Source organism: Bombina bombina, chromosome 2 (assembly GCF_027579735.1).
Source record: "Bombina bombina isolate aBomBom1 chromosome 2, aBomBom1.pri, whole genome shotgun sequence".
In the NCBI taxonomy this organism is placed as follows: Eukaryota; Metazoa; Chordata; class Amphibia; order Anura; family Bombinatoridae; genus Bombina; species Bombina bombina.
The window spans coordinates 1,383,991,847-1,384,005,885 of record NC_069500.1 but is presented as its reverse complement, the minus strand read 5'-3'; the positions used below and the strand labels follow the sequence as shown (position 1 = coordinate 1,384,005,885).

Sequence of the window (14,039 nt, the reverse complement as noted above, 5' to 3'; positions counted from 1 at the left end):
TAAGGCTTACAGTAAAGTAAATTTCACATTGTACTGTATGACATGTATTTAGTAATGTAGATCTATATCTATATTTAGTTTCTAAGAGTAACATTCTTTTAAACAGAATTTGTAATGTGCTGTATTAATCTTCTCTGTCAAAAAACCCCATTCTTTCTATTTGCTGCACCACCTGCCCTATGGAAAAGTGACCTTGTGCTGATCTATTCCTATCGGATCACTAGCTGTTCACAGTTTACATTAGACGTTGGATCTCATCCACATGCGCAGTTGCAGTGTTATCTGATTGGAATAAATCTGCTCAAGAGCGCACTTCCATACAAACATAGGGCGGGCGGTGCAAGTGAACTCTTTATCAACTAACTTTTTGGGACGGAGGCATTTGTAGTGATTGATCTGCTATACTGAATAATTATTTTCTGTTGTACTTCAGTGTAATTGGTATCAATGAGTATAATAAAGGGCAAGTCTCTGTGGTTCATCACAGTACTTGAGTAGCAGACATGGTTTATATTTAGTGCATTATTAAAGATATAAAAATAACAAAAATGAAATGTAAATGGGTGCACTTCAATTTAAAAAATAAGCATTTTTATTTTTTACAGGTTTTCTGTGGCATACGCACATATCCTGCTTGGGCTGTGCACCAGTATTTAAACACTAAACCTCAGAGGGTGAGCAGTAGCTTGTATGACAAAAATTACGTCTTCAGAAGCAATACACAACACCACCACTTCTCTGAGCATGCATAGAGTTTAATTACTGGTGCATGGGTCCTCACAGGATACGTGCGTATGCTGCAGAAAAACAGTAACAACGTTTATAAGAAGAATTTTTGCTAATGAAAGTATTTCAAACTGAAAGGCACATTTCAAGTTTTGAAGTTTTAGAATCCCCTTTAATACCGTCACTCGCAAAATAATTTGTTAATGAGGCAGCTACCTGTCATCCTAACCACTTTAGTAAGGTACTGTTACCTTGCCTAATACTCAAATGAAACTCAGTTTTAACTGCAACATTTAGGGTTGTTTTTATTGCTAGATTTGTATAGTAAGTCTCCTAATTGGAGGGTGCAAGGTCATTAACCTATTTTACATCTATTTTGTTTTAATTTTAGATGATCAGCAGCACCAGCAAGATGTGGCTGTTGCCGCAGCGGCAAGACCTCGAGCTGTGCCAGAGGAGCGTGCAGATGGGATGCCAAGACGCAGGAGGAATGTCAACCGAATGATGGCGCAGAGAAGAGCTCAACACTTAGAGGAGGCACCAGAAGGTACATTGTGGGCTGGTAGCATATCTAAATAGCCGTGGGCAGGTTTAACTCAATAATGCATAAAACAATGATGTAAACATGTATTTATTTAAATCATATAAGACTTTCTAAATGTACGGAACAATGTTGGGTTACAGTTCTCTTTGAGTAATATGTTTCGTGTGACATCACAGCGCTCAAGAGCGTTTACTGCAATCAGCTTCTGTTTGGACATAAAGTGTGTGACCAGGAACGACAAGATGCATCACTATAACATTTTTTTTGTATGATCCTCTATAGTGGACCATTAGATTAGAGACCCAGTGTGATCATAAGTGATTTGCAACGCCCTTCACAACAGCACTATGCTAGTGATATTTAGAAACTCTACTGAACGAACAACAGCATCAGTGTTCGACACAGCAAATTTCGCCAGCTGGGTGACATTAAAAGAGTAACCAGGAGGGGGCAGTATAATACTTTGTAATATTATAACATTTATAATTAACATTTATATCTGTTATTTATAAATGTTACTTAATTTATCCAAAGTACAAATTGATTGCATAATTTAACATAAATTGATTAAAAGGGACATAAAACCCCAATTTTTCCTTTCATGATTCAGATAGAGAATGCAATTTTTAATTTGCTTTGTTCTCTTAGGTGGGCTCAGGAGTAGTAGTGCATTACTGGTAGCTAGCTGCTAATTGGTATATATGCTGCATTGCTGCTCCTTTAACAAAGGATACCAAGAGACTGAAGTCAATTTCATAATAGAATTAAATTGTATTGTCTGAACCATGAAAGAAAAAATTGGGTTTCATATCCCTTTAATGCTAATTTGTGCAACAAACACTGAAAACATAATCACTTATTTTAGCTTGATCTAGGTTTACATTTAGCTGGGTGGTCAGTAAAATCAGCTGTTTGGTGTTTAGGTCCTGGATCACATGACTCTAAACGTGACTCCTGAGGGAATGACCACGTTGTTAGGCACTTCCCCCAGTCGGATCCACCAGAGTTTTTATAAGGAGGGAAGCAGGACTCTGGCTCCTAAATCTTTGGATTTTCTCAATAAATTGATATAAAAATACCACTGTCTGTCTCCTAAAAGTATCTTTTGCTCCTAAATATTCTTACTGGTTCCTGAATTTTAAACAGATTTGTTAACCCCTGCTTTAACCCCTAGGTGCCATTAGCACATTCCATGCCATCCTAAAGGTGTTAAAGCCCAGAAATTTTAGGACGGCATGGAATATCCTAATGGCACCTAGGGGTTAAAGCAGGGGTTGACAAATCTGTTTAAAATTCAGGAACCAGTAAGAATATTTAGGAGCAAGAAATATTTTTAGGATACAGACAGTGGTATTTTTATATCAATTTACGGAGAAAATTCAAAGATATAGGAGCCAGAGTCCTTCTCCCCTCCTTATAAAAACTCTGGTGCATCCGACTGGGGGAAGTGCCTAACAACGCGGGCAGTCCGTTTGGAGTCACGTGATCGCAGTGACGCTCATGTGACATCCTGTCTGCAAGGATGTTTGTTTTGATTATGGACATGTGCCTGCATCCTGAAGGGGTTAACATTTTGTTGTGTCACTTTAGTTTCCTATACATACAAACGTTATCATGAATACTATTCTTCACATACAACCTTGTAAATCTGTGCTGCTGACTATCAGAGGGACAATAATATCCCAGGCTTTCTGTCATGTATTTAAAACAGGAATTAACGCATTTTATTTGAAACTTAGGAGCCAGTCATACTTGGCAAATACTCGCACTAAAAAAACTGCTGAAAATTACTGACCCCTGAATCTGTCAAGCTCGGATATCAATAAATACTTCCCAGTAATACATTGTTTAATGAGATGGGTATGGATATTTATTTGAAAAATATAACAAATACAAACATATATAGCAGCAAGCCCCTTTTGCTAGTAAGAGATTTACTGTAGGTTAAAGCCCTCTTTAGTGTCTAGTATAAAGTAGTTTGTGCTTATGTGTCGCCCAGGTCCCTAACCAGGACTGAAGCCAGTTGTAACTCACATCTGTATCACTCAGTCCTTTGTTAAAGATAATCTTTAGTATAATGCGGATAAGCAGTTTTGCAGCAGGTTACATGTAATGTATGTTGGCCTGTGTTGACATCTACACATTAGGTAGTCTGAAGATCTCTCAATGCTTTTGTGCCACGTGGCTCCCTGCTTCTTTATACGGTGTCCCCACGCTCCCCTGAACTAATCGGGAAGACTAAAATCTAACACAGCATGTGAATGTAAATTCCAATGCCATGTTCTGATTCGTTAGCACATACAATTATTGCACTACTCACTGTGGAACACATAGGTAAATGTCAGCTATCGAGCTGAACACAGCACGGGATTGGTAGGGTTATGCGACTGCTTCTGCCAATTCGCTCTCTGGCTGTTTCATGCTTGGGACCATCACTGCCCCTTTGCAGGGTTGAACACACAGTGAGTAGTGTAAAAATGACAGGCACCTTATGAGTGTAAAAATTACACATGCTAACGAATTGGTGTCATTTTTGCACTCTAGTGTTCCTTTAACGTGTAACATAGCAATGGCTCTTAAAAGGTTAAAAATAAATGTCTAGTTTTCTACTGCTCTCTAAATATGACCTCGCATACATTAACTGTCAAACAACCTTTTTTTTTTACACTGCTGGCGTCAGGTATTCTGTTTTGTCCGGTGTCAGCGTCTCTATGTGCAGTGTAGGTTGTCTATTTATTTAGAGTAAGTTTCGGCTATTGCTGTGACTGCAGAAGCTACAGATTTCTGTACTAACGTTCCTGACTGCATTGTTCCTAGTAATTTTACTATTTGTTACATTGCAAATTACTAATAACTAAAATATTTGTACTGTGTTTGGCGACATAGTTTCCATGTGTGGAGCTCATCAGTTCCAGCTGAGTGGGCCTGAGTGGGTAAGTTGTTTGTTTTGTAGAAGGAAACATGAGTCTTCCAGATGCTTAGATTTGTCATCATGATATCTAAATAGTTCATTCTCAGGGGGGATATTTGCCTATTTAAAGTTTTTCTTCGCAAGTTTTTGCTGTGCTGTATAATGTCAGCAAAAGGTATTCATTAAAGGGATAATTACATCCAAATGTCATGATTCAGATAGGGCATGTGATTTTAAACAACTTTCTAATTTACTTTTATCATCCAAATTGCTTTGTTCTCTTGGTATTAGTTGAAAGCTAAACCTAGGTAGACTCATATGCTAATTTCTAAGCTCTTGTAGGCCTCCTCTCATCTGAATGCATTCAGCAGTTTTTCACAGCTAGAGAGCGTTAGTTCATGTGTTTCATATAAATAACATTGTGCTCATGCACATGGAGTTATTTAAGAGTCTGCACTAATTGCCTGAAATGCAAGGCTGTGAAACCATCTGAGATAAGGAGGCAATCGGCAGAAGCTTAGATACAAGGTAATTACAGAGGTAAAAAGTATATTTCTATAACTGTGTCGGTTCTGCCAAACTGGGGAATGGTAAACAAAGGGATTTTCCATCTTTTTAAACAATAACATTTTTGGTGTTTACTATCCCTTTAAAGGGTTATAAAACCCCAATTTTTTTCTTTCATGATTCAGATAGAGCAGCAACTTTCTAATTTACTCCTATTATCAATTTTTATTAGTTCTCTTGGTATCTTTATTTGAAAAGCAATAATTTAAGCTTAGGACCTGGGTAATTTTTCGTTTAGCACCTAGGTAGCGCTTGCTAAATGTAGACACCAATCGGCAAGCACTACCCAGTGTTCTAAACCAAAAATGGGCAGACTTCTAAGCTTACATTCCTACTTTTTAAAATAAAGATACCAAGAAAAAAAAAATAGTTTTAATATCCCTTTTAACTGTTAGAGACATGAAACCCAATTTTTTTTTTCTTTCGTGATTCAGATAGCGCAGGCAATTTTAAACTTTCCAATTAACTTCTATTATTTTGTTTGTTTTGTTTTTTAGCTAATTTCCAGTACTGCATTGCTGCTTATTTAACAAAGGATACTAAGAGAATGAAACAAATAAGATAAAATAAGTGAATTGGAAAGTTGTTTAAAATTATACCATTAAAGAAAATGTTTTGGATTAATATCTCTTAATAGTGCAAGAAAGGAAATGCTCTTTTACTATTGGACTGTTGCTTTTTGCATATAACTGTGTTAAATAAACAAATAATCAACACCAAAGTTAAATCCTGTTCTAGAGCAGCAGTGCACTACTGGGACACGTGTGGTGAGCCAATAGCAAAAGGCAAGTGTGTGTGTATCCACCAATCACCAGTTCGTTCACACCAATGCATTACTGCTCGTGAGCCTATCTAGGTATACTTTTCAACAAAGGTTGCCAAGAGAACGAGCTATGTTTGATAACAGAAATATTGTTGGGCTTGCTCTTAGGTTCTGAACAAATGTAGGAGAGAGGAAAATTTTGACTTTTTAGAGTTGAATTGCATAAAAAGCAGGTAAAGAAATAATGAAACTTTTTTTTTTTTTTTCTGGTGGATTCATTTTTTAGTTTAATGACCCTTTAAGCATAATTCAAGGCCTGACAAATCCTAGAAGTTGCAACTCCTAAAATAAAAATCTGTGTAAAAAAAAAAAAAAATTCTTTGGCTTCTGATTACTTATGCATTTTACATCGATTTGTAAACTTTTGTTTAGTACATACAACATATCCTTAAAGGGACATGAAACCCAAAATATTTATTTCATAAATCAGAATTTGCTTCATTCTTTAGATACCCGTTGTTGAAGAAATAGCAATGCAAATGGGTGAGCCAATCACACAAAGCGTTTATGTGCAGCCAGCATTCAGCAGCTACTGAGCCTATTTAAATATGCTTTTCAACAAATAATATCAAGAGAACAAAGGGAATTAGATAATAGAAATACATGGGAAAGTTGTTTAAAATTGCATGCTCTTTCTAAATCATGAAAGAAATAATTTGAGTTTCATATCCCCTTTAATGGGCCAGATTACAAGTGGAGCGATAAATATTGCTTGCATGCAAGCGATTTTAGCACTCCACTTTGTAATACCAGCGCACGATAATGTGCACTGGTATTACAAGTTTATCGCAATGCAAATGCAAACTCGCGCTTAACGAGACCACACTTCTATAGGCTCCTTTGGCTCCTTCTTACCCCCTTCACACATCGAAGGGGGTAAGAAGCGGAGCGATGGGCAGCATTTTTAAATGTATATGATTATATACATATATATTTGTGTTAATGTGTGTATGTACACATATTAACACATAAATATATATGTATATTATTATATAAATATATATGTATATCATATTTTTAATTACATTGCGGTCTATGGGAACACACAGTTCCCATAGACCACAATGTAAAGGCACTTTTCGGTGCTGTTTTTTTTTTTTTTCTAACACCCCACTGCCACCAACTTTAAAGCCCAAACACTGCCTAGTGCAGTTGTTTTTAATTTAAAAAAATAAAATAAAAAAATACTACATTCTTTTTTAATAAAAAAACTATAATGCATTCTATTTGGAGGGCATTTTGGGGCACTTCTAAAAAATTACCCAGAGATCTGTAATGGCTTTTTAATTATTGCGCTCCCGCAAATGGGCAAATTTGCTTGTTTGCAGGAGCGCAATAATTTAGAACCTTCACTTGTAATCTAACCCCAAGTGGTTAACCCTTTGAGTGCTAAGCTGGATTCAAATTTTGTTTTTGCTTTTTACTATTTAAAAAAAAATAAAGTTTTACAATTTTTTTTCTTTCCCAGATCCCCAAGACATATACCGTTGGAAAGGTGATTACCTTTCCAACTGTGGGTCTGTAGCTGCTTAGATGCCTGAGATACAGGCTTCTAAGCAGCATGCCCCCTTTCCCTATCTTGTCCATTGTAATTTTTAAATAAAGTTGCGCAGTGACCGCTGCTTCTTGAATCTTGACTGCAGGCTCGCTCGTGCAAACTTGCAGCTGATTGGGCTGAGACCCCTTGATACATCTTGGCCATAGAGTATTTTATCATTGTTGGCTACTGTTGCAAATAGCACATTTTTTAACATATAGCTGTTTATTATTGCAGAGTTCTCTCCTACAACCTTGATTAAGAGCATTGGAGTATGACTGAGCTGAATTTGCACGCAGGTTTTGTGTGGGGGTTTATTACATGTTGTGCTTCTATTTAGTTGCTATATTTGGAGATAGGTCAAACCGTTTGCAGTGGGGATATTTTGTCTGGACAAAAATAACTCTGGGGGCTTAAATGAGATGAGTATGGGCAGACATTTAAAGTTTTATTCTCACTAATTTTTATATTTATATATAATGATAGTGCACTAATTTTTTATTTATATATAATGATAGTTCACTGGTAGCCCTAAGCTACTGGAGGGAAAAACTAAATAACTTTTATAAACAGTTTTCTTTATATTATCTGACAGTACAGGCACACCTCAGAGATATTACGGGTTCGGTTCCAGACCACCGCAATAAAGCGAATATAGCAATAAAGTGAGTCACACTCATTGTTTTGTTTCCCAGAGCATATAAAAGCTATACTGTATTTACACTATACTGTAGTCTATAGCATTATGTCTAAACAAAACAATGTAAATACTTAAATTAAAAAATACTTTGTTTCTAAAAAGAAAATATGTTAAACATCATCTGAGCCTCTAGTGAGTCATAATCTTTTTGCTGGTGATGTGTATGTATTATGTGTTTATATGTTGGAAAATGGCACCGATAGACTAAAATGTTCAATATATCTCCCCTATGTTGGAGGGGATGCAGGCGCATTGGGACAGCAGTCCACATGTGGTGGGAATGCCCTAAAATCCAGCAGAAGATTTGGCGTTCAGTGGGGGAGTCATCCCCAAAAGGGTCTTTTCCATATGTTCCCTGAAAAGCTCCCAATACACATCCTTAACCTCTGCGTTTATCTGTTTACCGCTTTTAAACTGGCTATGGCTAGGTCTTGGCGAGGGCTCAGGGTGGTCTCAGGTCCTGGCAATCATGGCTCAGCTGGAATCCATGGAGAGTCCTATTTTCGCTGCTATCCATAAAATCAAGATTCATTGCATGAGCTGGGAGCTATGGAGACAGAGTTTGATGCCAGGAGATAACTCTAATGTGTGACTTAGACTGTTGGATCGCCTCCAATACCGTTCCGCCCAATTCTTCACCCCACACATGCACACATGCACCTTATTTACGGGGGATCGGGAGGGATAACTGAGAAAGAAGAGACGAAATCCCCCTTTATATATTCTTTAGACATGTATATGTGTGTATCTCCATGTTTAAACCCTTTGTCTGCCTTTTGGGTTTTTTTAACACCTGAAATCTCATATCTTTGAGCCCTTATAACTTTTGTGCAGTTTTGTTTTATTTTTAAATTATTTTATTAGATAGTATTGTTATGAGTGTAACTGTACTTTTTAAATGTATTTTTGATGTGTTTTTTGTGACACTTTTTTTTTTCTTTTCTTTCATGTAATTAGCAAGAGTCCATGAGCTAGTGACGTATGGGATATACATTCCTACCAGGAGGAGCAAAGTTTCCCAAACCTCAAAATACCTATAAATACACCCCTCACCACACCCACAAATCAGTTTTACAAACTTTGCCTCCTATGGAGGTGGTGAAGTAAGTTTGTGCTAGATTCTACGTTGATATGCGCTCCGCAGCAGGTTGGAGCCCGGTTTTCCTCTCAGCGTGCAGTGAATGTCAGAGGGATGTGAGGAGAGTATTGCCTATTTCATAGGTTCTCTGTTATCGGTCGTAGAGATTCATCTCTTACCTCCCTTTTCAGATCGACGATATACTCTTATATATATATATATACCATTACCTCTACTGATTCTCGTTTCAGTACTGGTTTGGCTTTCTACTACATGTAGATGAGTGTCCTGGGGTAAGTAAGTCTTATTTTCTGTGACACTCTAAAGCTATGGTTGGGCACTTTTATATAAAGTTCTAAATATATGTATTCAAACATTTATTTGCATTGACTCAGGATGTTCAACGTTCCTTATTTCAGACAGTCAATTTCATATTTGGGATAATGCATATGAATAAATAAAAAAATGTCTTACCTTAAAATTTGACTTTTTTTTCCCTGTGGGCTGTTAGGCTCGCGGGGGCTGAAAATGCTTCATTTTATTGCGTCATTCTTGGCGCAGACTTTTTTGGCGCAAATTTTTTTTTCTGTTTCCGGCGTCATACGTGTTGCCGGAAGTTGCGTCATTTTTGACGTTTTTTTGCGCCAAAAGTGTCGGCGTTCCGGATGTGGCGTCCTTTTTGGCGCCAAAAGCATTTAGGGGCCAAATAATGTGGGCGTCTTTTTTTGGCGCTAAAAAATATGGGCGTCATTTTTGTCTCCACATTATTTAAGTCTCATTATTTATTGCTTCTGGTTGCTAGAAGCTTGTTCACTGGCATTTTTTTCCCATTCCTGAAACTGTCATTTAAGGAATTTGATCAATTTTGCTTTATATGTTGTTTTTTCTATTACATATTGCAAGATGTCCCATCCCTAAGGTTGATGGGGCTGTCTCTACTCTTGCTAAACGTACTACTATTCGTACGGCAGATAGTACTTCCTTCAAGGATCCTTTAGATAGAAAGATTGAATCCTTTCTAAGAAAAGCTTACTTATGTTCGGGTAATCTTCTTAGACCTGCTATATCTTTAGCGGATGTTGCTGCAGCTTCAACTTTTTGGTTAGAAGCTTTAGCGCAACAAGTAACAGATCATAATTCTCATAGCATTATTAATCTTCTTCAACATGCTAATAACTTTATTTGTGATGCCATCTTTGATATCATTAGAGTTGATGTCAGGTATATGTCTCTAGCTATTTTAGCTAGAAGAGCTTTATGGCTTAAAACTTGGAATGCTGATATGTCTTCTAAGTCAACTTTGCTTTCCCTTTCTTTCCAGGGTAATAAACTATTTGGTTCTCAGTTGGATTCTATTATCTCAACTGTTACTGGAGGGAAAGGAACTTTTTTACCACAGGATAATTTAGGTCTAATAATCGTTTTCGTTCCTTTCGTCACAATAAGGAACAAAAGCCTGATCCGTCACCCACAGGAGCGGTGTCAGTTTGGAAACCATCCCCAGTCTGGAATAAATCCAAGCCTTTTAGAAAACCAAAGTCAGCTCCCAAGTCCACATGAAGGTGCGGCCCTCATTCCAGCCCAGCTGGTAGGGGGCAGATTACGATTTTTCAAAGAAATTTGGATCAAATCCACAATCTTTGGATTCAAAACATTGTTTCAGAAGGGTACAGAATTGGCTTCAAAATAAGGCCTCCTGCAAAGAGATTTTTTCTTTCCCGTGTCCCAGTAAATCCAGCAAAGGCTCAAGCATCTCTGAAATGTGTTTCAGATCTAGAGTTGGCTGGAGTAATTATGCCAGTTCCAGTTCTGGAACAGGGGCTGGGGTTTTATTCAAATCTCTTCATTGTACCAAAGAAGGAGAATTCCTTCAGACCAGTTCTGGATCTAAAAATATTGAATCGTTATGTAAGGATACCAACATTCAAAATGGTAACTATAAGGACTATCCTGCCTTTTGTTCAGCAAGGGCATTATATGTCCACAATAGATTTACAGGATGCATATCTGCATATTCCGATTCATCCAGATCACTATCAGTTTCTGAGATTCTTTTTCCTAGACAAGCATTACCAGTTTGTGGCTCTGCCGTTTGGCCTAGCAACAGCTCCAAGAATTTTTACAAAGGTTCTCGGTGCCCTTCTGTCTGTAATCAGAGAACAGGGTATTGTGGTATTTCCTTATTTGGACGATATCTTGGTACTTGCTCAGTCTTCACATTTAGCAGTATCTCATACGAATCGACTTGTGTTGTTTCTTCAAGATCATGGTTGGAGGATCAATTTACCAAATAGTTCATTGATTCCTCAGACAAGGGTAACCTTTTTAGGTTTCCAGATAGATTCAGTGTCCATGACTCTGTCTCTGACAGACAAGAGACTTCTAAAATTGATCTCAGCTTGTTGAAACCTTCAATCACAATCATTCCCTTCGGTAGCCTTATGCATGGAAATTCTAGGTCTTATGACTGCTGCATCGGACGCGATCCCCTTTGCTCGTTTTCACATGCAACCTCTTCAGCTCTGTATGCTGAACCAGTGGTGCAGGGATTACACAAAGATATCTCAATTAATATCTTTAAAACCGATTGTACGACACTCTCTGACGTGGTGGACAGATCACCATCGTTTAGTTCAGGGGGCTTCTTTTGTTCTTCCGACCTGGACTGTAATTTCAACAGATGCAAGTCTGACAGGTTGGGGAGCTGTTTGGGGGTCTCTGACAGCACAAGGGGTTTGGGAATCTCAGGAGGTGAGATTACCAATCAATATTTTGGAACTCCGTGCAATTTTCAGAGCTCTTCAGTCATGGCCTCTTCTAAAGAGAGAATCATTCATTTGTTTTCAGACAGACAATGTCACAACTGTGGCATACATCAATCATCAAGGAGGGACTCACAGTCCTCTGGCTATGAAAGAAGTATCTCGAATACTGGTATGGGCGGAATACAGCTCCTGTCTAGTTTCTGCGGTTCATATCCCAGGTATAGACAATTGGGAAGCGGATTATCTAAGTCGCCAAACGTTACATCCGGGCGAATGGTCTCTTCACCCAGAGGTATTTCTTCAGATTTTTCAAATGTGGGGACTTCCAGAAATAGATCTGATGGCCTCTCATCTAAACAAGAAACTTCCCAGGTATCTGTCCAGATCCAGGGATCCTCAAGCGGAAGCAGTGGATGCATTGTCACTTCCTTGGAAGTATCATCCTGCCTATATCTTTCCGCCTCTAGTTCTTCTTCCAAGAGTAATCTCCAAGATTCTGAAGGAATGCTCGTTTGTTCTGCTGGTGGCTCCAGCATGGCCTCACAGGTTTTGGTATGCGGATCTTGTCCGGATGGCCTCTTGCCAACCGTGGACTCTTCCGTTAAGACCAGACCTTCTGTTGCAAGGTCCTTTTTTCCATCAGGATCTCAAATCCTTAAATTTGAAGGTATGGAGATTGAACGCTTGATTCTCAGTCAAAGAGGTTTCTCTGACTCTGTGATTAAAACTATGTTACAGGCTCGTAAATCTGTATCTAGGAAGATATATTATCGAGTCTGGAAGACTTACATTTCTTGGTGTCTTTCTCATCATTTTTCCTGGCATTCTTTTAGAATTCCGAGAATTTTACAGTTTCTTCAGGATGGTTTGGATAAAGGTTTGTCTGCAAGTTCCTTGAAAGGTCAAATTTCTGCCCTTTCTGTTCTTTTTCACAGAAAGATTGCTAATCTTCCTGATATTCATTGTTTTGTACAAGCTTTGGTTCGTATAAAACCTGTTATTAAGTCAATTTCTCCTCCTTGGAGTTTGAATTTGGTTCTGGGGGCTCTTCAAGCTCCTCCGTTTGAACCTATGCATTCATTGGACATTAAATTACTTTCTTGGAAAGTTTTGTTTCTTTTGGCCATCTCTTCTGCTAGAAAAGTTTCTGAATTATCTGCCCTTTCTTGTGAGTCTCCTTTTCTGAATTTTCATCAGGATAAGGCAGTGTTGCGAACTTCTTTTAAATTTTTACCTAAGGTTGTGAATTCTAACAACATTAGTAGAGAAATTGTGGTTCCTTCATTATGTCCTAATCCTAAGAATTCTAAGGAGAGATCATTGCATTCTTTGGATGTAGTTAGAGCTTTGAAATATTATGCTGAAGCTACTAAGACTTTCCGGAAGACTTCTAGTCTATTTGGTATCTTTTCCGGTTCTAGGAAAGGTCAGAAGGCCTCTGCCATTTCTTTGGCATCTTGGTTGAAATCTTTAATTCATTATGCTTATGTCGAGTCGGGTAAAACTCCGCCTCAAAGGATTACAGCTCATTCTACTAGGTCAGTTTCTACTTCCTGGGCGTTTAGGAATGAAGCTTCGGTTGATCAGATTTGCAAAGCAGCAACTTGGTCTTCTTTGCATACTCTTACTAAATTCTACCATTTTGATGTGTTTTCTTCTTCTGAAGCAGTTTTTGGTAGAAAAGTACTTCAGGCAGCTGTTTCAGTTTGATTCTTCTGCTTATAATTTCAGTTTTTTTCATTATAAGATTTAAACTTTGTTTTGGGTGTGGATTATTTTCAGCGGAATTGGCTGTCTTTATTTTATCCCTCCCTCTCTAGTGACTCTTGCGTGGAAGATCCACATCTTGGGTAGTCATTATCCCATACGTCACTAGCTCATGGACTCTTGCTAATTACATGAAAGAAAACATAATTTATGTAAGAACTTACCTGATAAATTCATTTCTTTCATATTAGCAAGAGTCCATGAGGCCCACCCTTTTTTGTGGTGGCTATGATTTTTTTGTATAAAGCACAATTATTCCAATTCCTTATTTCTTATGCTTTCGCACTTTTTTCTTATCACCCCACTTCTTGGCTATGCGTTAAACTGATTTGTGGGTGTGGTGAGGGGTGTATTTATAGGCATTTTGAGGTTTGGGAAACTTTGCCCCTCCTGGTAGGAATGTATATCCCAAAGGTCACTAGCTCATGGACTCTTGCTAATATAAAAGAAATTAATTTATCAGGTAAGTTCTTACATAAATTATGTTTTTTCTTTTTTTTTTTTTTTAAATCCCCTGCAAAACTATTTGCCAGAGCTCTGAGGTTGCACTATCGCAATGCGCAAATGCGCGTTGAATTTAACCCTTTACCGCCAGGGCTTATTTGTCTACATCGGAACAAA

General features: G+C 37.9%; 1 protein-coding gene across 1 annotated transcript in view; it reads left to right on the top strand.

The window, feature by feature from the left end:
- DDRGK1 (DDRGK domain containing 1) overlaps positions 1-14,039 on the top strand; it is a 455,714-nt gene that overhangs the window by 16,024 nt on the left and 425,651 nt on the right. Inside the window, exon 2 of the mRNA XM_053704314.1 lies at positions 1,118-1,273. Coding sequence (XP_053560289.1) covers positions 1,118-1,273 — 156 coding nt within the window. The remainder of the gene's footprint in view (positions 1-1,117; positions 1,274-14,039) is intronic.